The sequence below is a fragment of the Marmota monax genome, unplaced genomic scaffold (assembly GCF_021218885.2).
Source record: "Marmota monax isolate L192 unplaced genomic scaffold, Marmota_monax_Labrador192_F-V1.1 WCK01_AAM20220418_F8-fsc00063, whole genome shotgun sequence".
NCBI classification, from domain to species: Eukaryota; Metazoa; Chordata; class Mammalia; order Rodentia; family Sciuridae; genus Marmota; species Marmota monax.
In genome coordinates this window covers 1210239-1223555 of record NW_026693726.1, presented here as the reverse complement: position 1 = coordinate 1223555, position 13317 = coordinate 1210239, and the positions used below count along the sequence as shown (strand labels likewise).

Genomic DNA, 13317 nt, shown 5'->3' with positions numbered 1-13317 from the left:
TAAAATGAATTGGTTGTCATTTAATTTAATGTATAAAAATCATATATAATTTATAGGAATCAAATTTATTATTCATTCATGTTTTCAACCAGCATTTATTGACAGACTCAGAAAATGCATGAGGTAAACTGCCTTGTGACAACTTTATATCTCAGGAAAATGATCAGACATGCAATCAGACATTAATACTATAGTGTCATAGGTGCTAAATAAAGAGTCTTTGAGAGCTTCAAAATTTCTAAAAGAATTGAAAAGGTATCACGGAGACTGTGTTATGTAAGGTAGGATAGGAAAAAAAGAGTAGGGGTGCATATGACCAATAACTGAAGTTTAAGGCAAAGGAAACAATACCAGCAAGGAATAGCATGTCATCGTAAGGAACAAAGACCAGGGGTTTTATGTGTATGGAAAATTATTGGGTGTGTTTAAGCAGAAAAATATATTTGTGATCACTTTAGTAGCTCTCAACATTTGTAAGACAGATTGGCTGAAGGAAATACATAGTCAAGGAGATTAATTAGATGACTAATGCAAAAGTCTAGATAAGAAAATCAAGATGATAAGACCAAGATGTTGACTTTGTAGAGAAGGAAGAAATCCTAAGAAATGAATAATGAATGCTATAAACCTAAGAGATGTCTGTACTTTCTATGTGCACACTGTATTCTTGTAACTTTATTTTATTTCTGTTTTGAATTGTAGACATGGGATGTAGAGCTGGAAAGATCTGCAGAATCCTGGGCTGAAACTTGTTTGTGGGAACACGGACCTGCAAGCTTGCTGCCATCCATCGGACAAAACTTGGGAGCACATTGGGGAAGGTAGCTTAAAATGTGAATTTTTGTTTTCAAAAACATAAGTGCTAGAAATGAAATACTTATTAATTTCTCATTGCAGACTTTCAAAGCCTTGATGCTTAAAAGAATAAAATATCATAAAATAAATAACAAAAATGAAATATCATACCAGAATTGTCAGCAGGTTTTTAGGCTTGTTTTAAATCATTGATACAATATAATGGACAGAAGTGCTTAAAATGTGCAACTTACACAGAACTATCTTTCAACCAAGTTTTATATATCTATTTTGCCATATTTTGTTTTGAAATTTTTCCAACTTATTCTTTGTCGTTATTTGCTTCTAACAGGTATAGACCCCCAACGTTTCATGTGCAAGCATGGTATGATGAAGTGAGAGACTTTAGCTACCCTTATGAACATGAATGTAACCCATATTGTCCATTCAGATGTTCTGGCCCTGTATGTACTCATTATACGCAGGTATGTTTGGGGTATGTTTCTCTCCATTCTTCCAAATTTAATTAAGCAACAGGAGGAGAACAGAGTTTACTGAGTATGTGTCTTTATTATGTTATTTGAAATGATTATTGTTTTAAAAACTCACATCATTACTGATTACATGAAACAGCCTTATAAATTTCTTTAAATAATAAAACTAATTATTACAAAAAGTCCAAAAGACTTAAAAAGACATTATTTCCATGATTTTTCATATGAAACATCTTTTAATATGGCCTTAATAAATGCATATGGGGAGCAGTTTACTATTTTTAATGTCAAAGTTTTACTCTAAAGTATAAAACTTTAGTTTTATTTACTAGTAACAATTCATTTTATAGGTGTATAGCATTTATGTATATTTTTTATATTTTATGTTCATATTTGGTATTGAATGTGTTCTAAACTTCTAAATAAAATAATAGGCAGATTTGACTAGACAAAACTCACCACTGATTTCAGTTTCTAGAATTCCTATAGCCTATTATCAGTGAGACTAATAATCTACCAGTGAGATGAAACCTATATGTCTTTGCCATGTGATAAGATTTAAGATCAGCTTGGAACTTCCTAATTACCAGTGGCACAATGAAAAGATCCTGTCATATAAGAAATCTCAACACTTCAATATTTTTCTGAGTGCTTTCTGTTTAAGATCTAAAATTCAGTTCATAGACATGTTAATATGGCAAACAGGTTTGTGAAGATATTAAATTTTGAATTATTTAGTAAGTTTATATTTCAAGAAAGAATTATTTACCTTTAGATTCCTTTTAAAAATTTAATTCAGCAGAAACCAAAGTCTTGGGGAAAATACGCTTTTTGATATTGCCTCATTTCACATTAGTTGATAAATATTGGTTTCTCCAGTTCAATTTCTATTCATTTTTCTCCTGGATATGTTGTCTTCGTTCATCTTAGCCTGCTTTTTCTGAATCTTTCTTTTCTCTTGTGTAGGTGGTGTGGGCAACCAGTAACAGAATAGGCTGTGCCATTAATTTGTGCCATAACATGAACATCTGGGGGCAGATATGGCCCAAAGCTGTCTACTTGGTGTGCAATTATTCCCCAAAGTGAGTAGACAAAACATTACCTTTAGATGTAAATTTTTCTAAGAACATGAAAATAATTTATATTTGTGATTTTTTTCTCATTTTCAGTATATATTGAGTAAACCACATTGTTTTAATTCACTTTACCTAAATCACTAATATAACAGTGATTATAGTTGCATAGGTCATAAAATAAGTGCTTAAAGGGTTTATGAAAATTGAAAATATGATTTTTGTGAAGATAGGAATCATATATTTATGTCTTCAGTTTCACTCATTGAACTATTCTGTTCCATAGATGTTTAGTAATTTTGATTAGAGAAAATGTATTTTTATCTTTATAAAGACCATTTGAACATTCTCTAAAAAATTACACAACCATTCTTAGGGACAAATTTAAATTTATGAGCTATTTTTATTAAAGCATATGGGATATAGGTGAATTTCCCATTATAATATTTAGTTTACAGTAAAAAATTTAAATCTTTAACAGTAATATAGTAAATTACTTTGATAATTTTCAGAAGAATGAGGTAGAAATCTGTATTTAAACCTAGTAACCAAAAGGACTACTTACCAAAATATATACATGTAACACATCAAGATCATTACTTGGAAGATTCATATAGGGTGATATGTTGCAGTGTCTTATAAATCATGCTGTTAGACTACCTCTTAATGGAGTGTATCATCTCTTTAAGGGGAAACTGGTGGGGCCATGCCCCTTACAAACATGGACGACCCTGTTCTGCTTGCCCACCTAGTTTTGGAGGGGGCTGTAGAGAAAATCTGTGCTACAAAGGTAAGTGCTATTTTGTTGTAATATTCACTTTGATTTATATTTTAATTCAGTCTGCATTAATTTGTACTAAAAAAATAAAAAAAGTAGTGCTAGGAGTATAGCTCAGGGTAGTATCCTTACTTAGCATGCATGAGGCTCTGGGTTCACTCCACAGCACCACACGCATTAAAATAATAATAATAATAATTACTTTAAAAATGTACTTAATTACACAAAAGTACACTTAGTTTCCATAGCTGTTTTTGGATATATTGTTGACTAGAGTTGTTTCCATAACTGTTTTAATTTTTTAAGGTTTTGACAATTTAAGTTTATTTTTAGTGAATTTAGAGTTTTTGCAAAACTCTCCATGTACCTTATACACAATGAATCATATTGATTCTCCACTTTTCACTGTAAGCTGTACAATTCTTTATGCCAAAATATCCCAAAACATATATAATGGTACTATAAAAACTGTTATAATATTAATGCATTTGTTGTACTATGAAACTATTATAATATTACTACACTCAAATGCATTTGAAATCTTAAAAAGTAAATATAAATATGGTGTCACGTTTATAGTACACAGAGACAAATTATATTTGGCAGAGCTTTGTGAAAGTCATGCTTTTGAGGATCCAAGGGGACACTTTTTATTGCCTTGTACATTTTTCTTAATGACGATTGGTTGAAATGTCTTGCTTTCTCTTGATGAATGAATGTTCATTAGCTATAATGAGCAGTCAAGAAGTGCCCATCTAGGTCAGATTATTTTTAAATTCCTGGAAGCATTTGCACCATCTTTTCACTGTGAGTGTATGTGTGTGGGGGGCGGGGGTAAGGGTGTGTTTGTTTGTTTTGTTTAGTTTTTGTTTTTTATACTCTACCCATGAACCTGCTATGTCTCTGCCCTTTACCAAGGATCATTTTTCTTAAAGTTGGCTTTCCTCTGCCTTCAGACTTCATTTTTCCTAGGTTTTGAGTTCTGGGTCACACATGAAAATAATATACTGCTCTATAATGTGCCACTGATAAGCCCTTGATATAGTAAAGTCTGAGAAAAAAATTATATTTAAAGCTTGAAACTATCTCCCATTGTCAAGATGAAATTTTTGAATACTGAATTCCTTCTTAAAAAATGTTTTCCATGGAAATGGATATTGTAGTAAATAACAAGGGCACATCAATCCTTCTTTAGGCACATCAATCTTTCTTATGGGAGAATTCTAAATGTGATCCTGCTGAAAATTCTAAAAATATGATTTCATTTGGGAAAGCAAAACTTACATTTCCTAATACCTGGCATTATTAAATCACTATGCATACTTTCTGATGTCATTATGAAAACCAAACACTGATAACATACTGAAATACAAGCAGAGTTTAGAAATGACTCCACTGAATATTAGCCAGATGCTCACACAGATGAATCAAGGGCTCAAAGTCTTGTATGTGTATTTCATTTACTTCAGTGCGGTACATAATATTATGACTTTAAGAAAAAAATCTGTGCCAAAAGAGTACTGATTCTTCTAGTTTTAAATACTAAACATTGTATACAGGCATTTCATTATTTAGTAACTTTTGCTCACATAAATCGGGATTCATTTTTCTCAAATATCTCTTTCTTTCTGACAGAAGGGTCAGATAGCTATTATCCTCCTCGAGAAGAGGAAACCAATGAAATTGAGCGTCAGCAGGCACAAGTTCATGACACCCACGTCCAGACAAGATCAGATGACAGCAACAGAAATGAGGTCATCAGCACACAGCAAATGTGTAAGACCTCTTCATCACTATAAGAATTTAAAATTTGTCCTAGATGGCCAGGCCATGTAGATCTTGTTAATTTGGTTCATTTGGGAATGAACCCAAACTTGTCATTATATTATACATAACAAATGTAGCAGCTTTTACATTATCTATATGATTTTGGTGATTTCTTTTATTTTCCTTCTAGCCCAGATTGTTTCTTGTGAAGTAAGATTACGAGACCAGTGCAAAGGGACAACCTGTAATAGGTAATACTTAACTATCATTCTCAAAATCAACTGACAATATATAAGAAATCTTTTTATTTCAAACTGGTGTACAGAGAAGCTAAATATTGTTTCCATTACTTTCATTTAGGTATGAATGTCCCGCTGGCTGTTTGGATAGTAAAGCTAAAGTCATTGGCAGTGTACATTATGAAATGGTAGGTATCAAAAATGTTAATTTTATGGAAATATAATCCTTCCCTATAATTTTTAAGATTTGCATGTGGGATATAGCAACTTATATTAAGTATATTTTTCTTAGACATATTTATTTAATTTAAAGTCATATCAGTAGCAAGTAGTTTTATCTTAGGCAGAGATTAAATATTTTAACATCCTGATGTCTCCTCTTTTTTCCTTCAAGCAATCCAGCATCTGTAGAGCTGCAATTCATTATGGTATCATAGACAATGAGGGTGGTTGGGTTGATATCACCAGACAAGGAAGAAAACATTATTTCATCAAGTCCAATAGAAACGGTGTTCAAACAATTGGGTAAGTACCCAGATGATTTTAAATTTTAAAAATGAACTAAAACATTATTTTAGGGCAAAGTGTAGAAGCATTTAATTTATGAAGAGAAGTTGGTAATTTTCAAGATGTGTTTTAGCTACATAGTGTCCATAGATTAGAAGAAGGAAAAGGATCTAAATTCAAAGTTGAAACCTTTTTGCTTATAAAGGGCATGATCTGAATTTTCAAGAGTTTTGTTAAGAATGTGTAAATTTACAGGTTAATATAAAGCAATGAATTTTTTAGCTATGGCAAGTGATACCCCAGAGAAGAATAATTAATTTGCATATTCTTTCTGCTCTGTTTAAGGAAAATGGTTTATTTTATGCAACAGTAATTTTTTAATGAATTAAATCAGATTACTTGGTAAAGAACAGTTAGCAAAGTCTATAATATACTATATTGTCTTTCACCGTCAGTCTAAATACAATTCAATACCATAAGAAGCACTGATTACTGTTTTCAGTGTTTCTCATGTTATACACACTAAGCACTTTATTCTAAAATACTACATTTTTGTTCATTTTTCTTTAGAAAATAGAAATAATCTTTTGACATATCTTTGTGTAGTGTCTTTTGAACCTCAGAAGAATTGTTGAACTTCAGAAGAATGTTTTTCTTAGCAAATGTAATTTCCTTTTTTTGTAACTATACAACTTAATCAAGCTCCATAGTAGGGTTAAGCTGGAATTCATAGTTATAGAAAATAAATTATTAAAAACCCTTAAAATTTGTGGAATGAACTTTTATGTATATAGTTTTTTTCAGAGGCTTGATATGTAGGTTTTAGCTACTTGCAAAACTCTCTTTAGTAAAATATATTTGTAGAAATATTTATTAGCTAATTCATTCAGCAAAAATTTATAAATTACATCAATAAATAATTACTAGTTATTAGCTTTATTAAGCCAAGCTCTGCATATTATATTAAAGAACATTTATATTTTCTCTTAAGTTTAAGTTTTCTTGTCTGTTGTAGAAATTCTCTTGACATATGAAGTGTACTACATTTGATAGGTTATATATACTTTGTGACTCGAATAATGTTATTGGGAGGGATGTCACATTGCAGATGATAAATATTAAATATTGAATTTGAAACTGAAAGAAATAAAAGATTGTTAAGATTTGCAACTTCACTATAGGGACACAGCCACATCAATGTTTATAGCAGCACAATTCACAATAGCTAGACTGTGGAACCAACCTAGATGCCCTTCAATAGATGAATGGATAAAAAAAAAAATGTGCCACTTATACACAATGGAATATTACTCAGCACTAAAAAAATAACAAGATCATGGCATTTGCAGGGAAATGGATGGCATTAGAGCAGATTATGCTAACTGAAGTTAGTCAATCCCTAAAAAACAAATGCCGAATGTATTCTCTGATATAAGGGGGGTGACTCAAAATAGAGTAGGTAGGAAGAGCATGAGAAGAAGATTACCACTAAATAGGAAAGAGAGGTGGAAGGGATGGAGGGAGAAGGGGAATTGCATGGAAGATGGAAGGAGACCCTCATCATTATACAAAATACATGTATGATGATGTGAGGGGGAAGAAAAAAAGAGAGAGAGAAATGTGTCACAGTAGATTGGGTAGAGAGAGGTGATAGGAGGGGAGGGGAGGGGGGATAGGAAGGGCAGCAGAATACAATAGACACTAGGTGTATGTATATACATATTGCTGTATGTATATATGTGGCTGTATAACCAATGTGATCCTGCAACCTGTACATGTGGAAAAATGAGAATTCATACCCCATTTGAACCAAATGTATGATATGTCAAGATCATTGTATTGTCATGAGCAACTAATAAATAAAAATTTATAGAAGCATTAAAAAAAAAGATTTGCACCTTCAATCCTGAGCTAACATGTTCAGAGGGTGAACACATCATATCCATGCTAAAAATACCGTCACAAGGTTGGGTGCGGTGGTGCACACCTGTAATCCCAGCAGTTTGGGAGGCTGAGGCAGGAAGATCTTGAGTTCAAAGCCAGCCTCAGCAAAAGTGAGGAGTTAAGCAACTCAGTGAGACCCTGTTTCTAAATAAAATACAAAATAGGGCTGGGGATGTGACTCAGTGGCCAAGTGGCCTTGAGTTCAATACTTAGTACCAAATATATATATATATATTTGGTATATATATATATATATATTATATATATATATATAATATATATATAATATATATACATTTATTTATATATATATATATATATATATATATTTTTTTTTTTCACACACACACACACCATCACAGAAATCCTTACCTTCTGCAACAGGTATTTATCTCAAAATCTGGACATGCATAAGCAATTAAAATTTTAACATATAACAGTGTACCTAACTTTATATTCCTATTTTTAATAATTCATATAATGAGGAGAGATTCATTCATGTGCTATAGACACTTCACTAGATATGAGGATAAATAAAAATTGATTTATGCACACTCCTTTAAGGGACATATTATTTGTAGTCTTTATACAACATTGTCTTGTGTTTACCTCTGTGGGTTCCATGGAAACTGGGAATTAGTATTTAAGAATTTTAATTTTGATATGAAACCAATATGCAGATAGTATGTGCATTGTTTGTGTTATTATCTATTTTTGAGATTTATAATGAAAAGAAACCACCCTCTAATGTTAAGAAGTGAACGTAGTATGGATTTATCCTAGGTGATGTATTCTTATATCTCTACTTACATAGGTAATTTAATGAAAAAGATTTTAAAAATATAGTGTGCATGGATCTGAAAGGCAGTTATACTTATGATGATGCCTAAAAGCAAATGATTGATATTACTGTCTTTTTATCTTTAGAAAATATCAGTCTGCTAATTCCTTCACAGTCTCTAAAGTAACAGGTGAGACTTTTTTTTTTTAATCTCATTTCCTTATTACTGTGTGTTGGGTTTTCACTTCTAACAGAGTCACTTATTGTTTTGTGCTTTTATTCTTCAGTTCAGGCTGTGACTTGTGAAACTACTGTGGAACAGCTCTGTCCATTTCATAAGCCTGCTTCACATTGCCCAAGGTAACATTTTCTAAATTTTCTTATTTTTTTAACCCATATGTGTGTGTATGTATATGCACGTGTGTGTGTGTGTGTGTGTGTGTGTTTGTGTGGCTTTGATCTGTTTTTACATGAAATTCTATGTCTCCAGGATTCAAATTATAGTGGAATTTATTGACTATAAAATAAGATCATATACATATGATCTTGAACTGCTAAGCAGGAAGAAGTGATGGGACTTCACAAACTTCATACACTCCTGGCCCTCCTAGTATGTCTTCTCCAAATTCCAGAGTACTTACTGCTATTCTTTAGCAACAAGGATGGTGCATGTGATTTGTATGTTCATATTTGCTACAAAAGAGTTCTTTATCAGTCTGCTTGGGCTATTATAATAAAATGCCATATACCAGATGGTATAAACAACAAAAATGTTTTCTCACAGTTCTAGAGGTTTGGGATGCCCAAAATCAAGTTGCTGTATGATTTGGTTACTTATTGGTACTCTTCCTAGCTGTCAGGCAGCACCATGTATTTTGTGTCCTCACAAGGTGGCTGGAGAAAGGGCTTACTCCCTTGTATCTCTTCTTAGAAGGTCACTAATCCTTATATTTGGTAAGGGGCCCTCCCTTATGTCATCTTGTAACCTTAATTCCCTTCATAAAGGTCCTATCACAAAGTCACAATGGGGTTTGGACTTCAACATATGAACTTTGAGATACAAAAACATTCTTTCTATAAAATGTTCTTTCATGGACACTGAAATGATGTAGTTTTAGCATTGCTATTCAGGTTCTAAATTAGATTAATCTAATTGCAACTCAAGTCAAAAGGCCTATGTCTGCTTTTCTTTTTGTTTTTAATATGTTCTTAAAAAATATAATGAAATTTTATCTACTATAAAATAATGAAGAAAAAGTCTTCACTTTTCTGAACCAAGCTAAGATGAACACTATTAGAGGAACAGTACATCCACAAACCATCGTCAACACAGAAGAAAAGTAAATTATGTGCCTACACATACTGTCTTAGTCGTAGACATGCTACTTCCCAAACTCATAATGAGATTTAGAGAAATAATGGTAGTTTGATGACAGAGGTTGAGGTAGGAGGATCATGAGTTCAAATCCGGCCTCAGCAAAAGTGAGGCACTAAGCAACTCAGTGAGACTCTATCTCTAAATAAAATACAAAATAGGGCTGGGGAATGTGGCTCAGTTGTCAAGCATCTCTGAGTTCAGTTCCTGCTAACCGCCCCCCCCCAAAAAAAAAAAAAAAAAAAAACTAAGGAATCTAATTATATGGTAAAATTTATTTACTTAGGAAAAACCCTTTTAAAACTGAAGTAATATCTCAGTTCAAGAATGAGCTTGTTGTTGATAAAGTAACGAAAGACTATGTTGTTGATACAGGAAAGCAAATACTTCATTCTGTCAGAAGGAAGATTCTCAATTATTGATGTGATTTAAGGTATCAATTCTTTCGCACAGGAATATCTAACCTGTTTCCTTTTGAACACCAAATCCTTTTATTTCTATTGTAATGCAAGAATACTGTTATAATGTTTTTGGTCAGCTAACTTGGTGCATACTGATTCGAGACTTCTGGATTCTTCAGCATATGTGTTTTATTGAAGTCAGCAGATTACAAAGTGGATGGAATACTTTGAGGATCCCTTACTGTATGAAATTCTTTGTATACTTTTTTACCATCTGACCACAAATGAACTATATGTTAAACATTTTTTATGTTTTTATTTTTTGGGGTACTGGGGGTTGAACTCAGGGGCACTTGACCACTGAACCACATCCCCAGCCATATTTTGTATTTTATTTAGAGACAGGGTCTTACTGAGTTGCTTAGCACATTTATTTTGCTGAGGAAGGCTTTGAACTCATGATCCTCCTGTGTTAACCTCCCAATCCAATGAGATTACAGGCATGTGCCACCTATTGCCTGGCTATGTTAAAAATTTGTTATAATAATATAATCTTCTGTTTCTAGAGCTTCACCAGTTATGCTATTACAAAGCTTATTGATTTGATTCAGTCATTATTCTAATTTTAGAAAATTTTGCAGGTTTTTTTTTTCAGACTAGTCCTGTACTCACAGATTATATGTTTACAGGGAGAAGTAGAGATATATTGATAGGTGAAGTTGATGAACTTTAGCATCACAATTACACATTTATAAATATTTGTTATTCACCATATTCCAGTACTATGTTAGGGCCCATGCAGCTAAATGAGTAGGAATAAATAATAAGCATAATCTCCATGGAGCATAGACTATAAAGCCTTTCTCTAGTAAATACTCAACAAATGGTAATTCTGTCTCTCTCACAGTATGTATATCAATATTTTTCCCAAGGAGAAAAATCATTCAAGTAAAATATTAATTAATGAGTTTCCTACTTCTTGGCTTGTTCCAGGAAGGGAAGCATCCAAAAAAGGAAAATGATATAAATTTTTAAAATTTAATTTTATTATGTTTTCACCAAATAATAAATCCATAGAATTAAGAATTTATACATAATTTTTACCTTATGTAGTTTGGAAAGCACCTCCTTATATACTTTTTAACTTTTTATTTTATCGAATAGTGAAACCAAGATTATCTTTTCTCATGTAAAATTTTTAATAGTTCATAAATTAGGTCTTAATTATATCACTGACATAATAGTTTATAACTTTTAGGGAACCATGTGATTGATTTATATGCCTTAGAGTTTTATTTCACTTAAGGGTATATCCTGGAGAAGAATGGCAAGGATAATATAAATAAAGTAGCTAATGAAGGACGTGAAGGACTGCCTGCATAGTCATGTCCTTGGGAGGTTTCATAGCTACCGAATAACCTAAAATAAACTATAGAATTTGTGTGTGCATGTGTGTGTGCATGCGCGTGTGCACGCACATTTGTATTACTAGAAATCTTATCCTGCTTTACATTTATCTATAAATAATTAGGCCTTTAAAATTATTGACTGCTTAATATGTAAAAGTAAGTGTCATTAAAATGTGTCAGCATTTTAATTCAAGGCTTACAGGCAAAATATAGACAATGGAATGTTTACTAGATCACTGCCTACCTTCTCTATAGAAGGTAACAAGATGTTAAAAATAGATATAGGATACAAGCAAAAAAGTTGCCCTGTCTTTTCTGTTTTTACCTGAACTTAACTAAGTAGATATTAACTCACCTCAAAGCTATTGACCTTGGCCTTCTGTAAACCAAGTGTTAAATATGATTAAGGTGGAGTTCACACAGCATGACTTTAAGGACATAGCAGGTAGTTTTACAACCAGTGGGAGGGCAGTGAATGTCCAGCAGTTCCCAGATGTAGTCAGCTCATTTTCCAGTCTATGGGACACCCTTCATTCTGTAAAACCCCAGACACTGTATTTTTTTTGGGGGGGGAGGAGGATGGGGCTACTAGCTTTGAATTCAGGGGCATTCAACCACTGAGCCACATCCCCAGCTCTATTTTGTATTTTATTTAGAGACAGGGTCTCACTGAGTTGCTTAGGGCCTCTATAAGTTACTGAGTCTGGCTCAGCCCTACAGCTACTGGGATTGCAGGCGTGTGCCATTGTTCCCCACAACACTGTCTTTTATAACAGTCAATTTTTAAATTCAAAGTTATAAAATGCTCAGATTCATTTATTTCTTATTGTTTAAATAGTTCTGGTTTAGATATTGAAATATGAAATATGTATAGTCTGAAGTATATGGTGTTATGCACATTTTAGAAATAAGAACTAGAGCTGTTTTTTAAAAGCTATCCTGAGGAAGAGCTGCTTAATTGGTTAAGGTAGTTTCAATGAAAATTTTTGAAAATCCTTGATATCATCATCCACCAGTGATTTTCATGTAGTTCTTATATTGAGAATCTCATTTAATATATAAAACTTAATTGTATTTTTTCCAATGTTGGTTTATATTTACTTTTAGTGCGTGAATATGTGTTGGCACGCATGCTTGCATGTGTGTGCGTGTGTGTACACGATAGGGGGAGAGAATAAACTAAGAAGAGCAATTGATCTTAAAAAATGTGCTATATGAAAGTTTCTTGAACTCTAGGAGTAGATTTGAAAATATTTTTGATTAAACACTGATAACTGAACTTTATATTTAAACAAAGTTTTGGGAAATTTGTTTTAAATGAACTAATCCAGTCAGATAACAGGCAATAGGATATCTGGAGAAAGAACGTTTTATGCAAAGAAGAATATGATTATGTCCCAAGGCAGAATCACATTGTTTATAAGAAATAACTGTCAGACCACCATGAATGGAGCAGAGTGAGGAAGGAAAAGGAGTGTTTAGCTCAGAAAGTTAATGGCGTACTGAATATGCAGGGCTTATTGGACATTCTAAGCATCTTGTCATTTCTTCTGAATGAAATGGAAAGCCCCTGGAGTATTTGAAGCAGAGAAATGATGTGTTTGGACTTGTGCATATGGATATAGATTGGAGAGAACCAGTAATGAACAAGATCATCCCTGGAAAGCCTGTTGCAGTCAGTTTGATAATAGATGATAGAATCCAGAGTCACGGAGCTTGAGATGCTTAGGGATGCCCTGATCTTATGTATATTC

The 13317-nt window shown here is 32.6% G+C and overlaps 1 protein-coding gene across 2 annotated transcripts in view; it reads left to right on the top strand.

Moving 5' to 3' along the window:
• The window catches only part of Crispld1 (cysteine rich secretory protein LCCL domain containing 1), a 44950-nt gene that overhangs the window by 22946 nt on the left and 8687 nt on the right, over positions 1–13317 (top strand). Inside the window, exons 3-12 of one of the 2 annotated variants that reach the window (XM_046460528.1) lie at positions 703–821; positions 1148–1280; positions 2256–2371; positions 3052–3152; positions 4776–4916; positions 5098–5158; positions 5268–5334; positions 5541–5671; positions 8525–8568; positions 8666–8738. In XM_046460528.1, the coding sequence (XP_046316484.1) occupies positions 703–821; positions 1148–1280; positions 2256–2371; positions 3052–3152; positions 4776–4916; positions 5098–5158; positions 5268–5334; positions 5541–5671; positions 8525–8568; positions 8666–8738 (986 nt within the window). Of the gene's footprint in view, positions 1–702; positions 822–1147; positions 1281–2255; positions 2372–3051; positions 3153–4775; positions 4917–5097; positions 5159–5267; positions 5335–5540; positions 5672–8524; positions 8569–8665; positions 8739–13317 lie in introns of those variants that run through there. The other variant, XM_046460529.1, reaches the window with a different exon arrangement.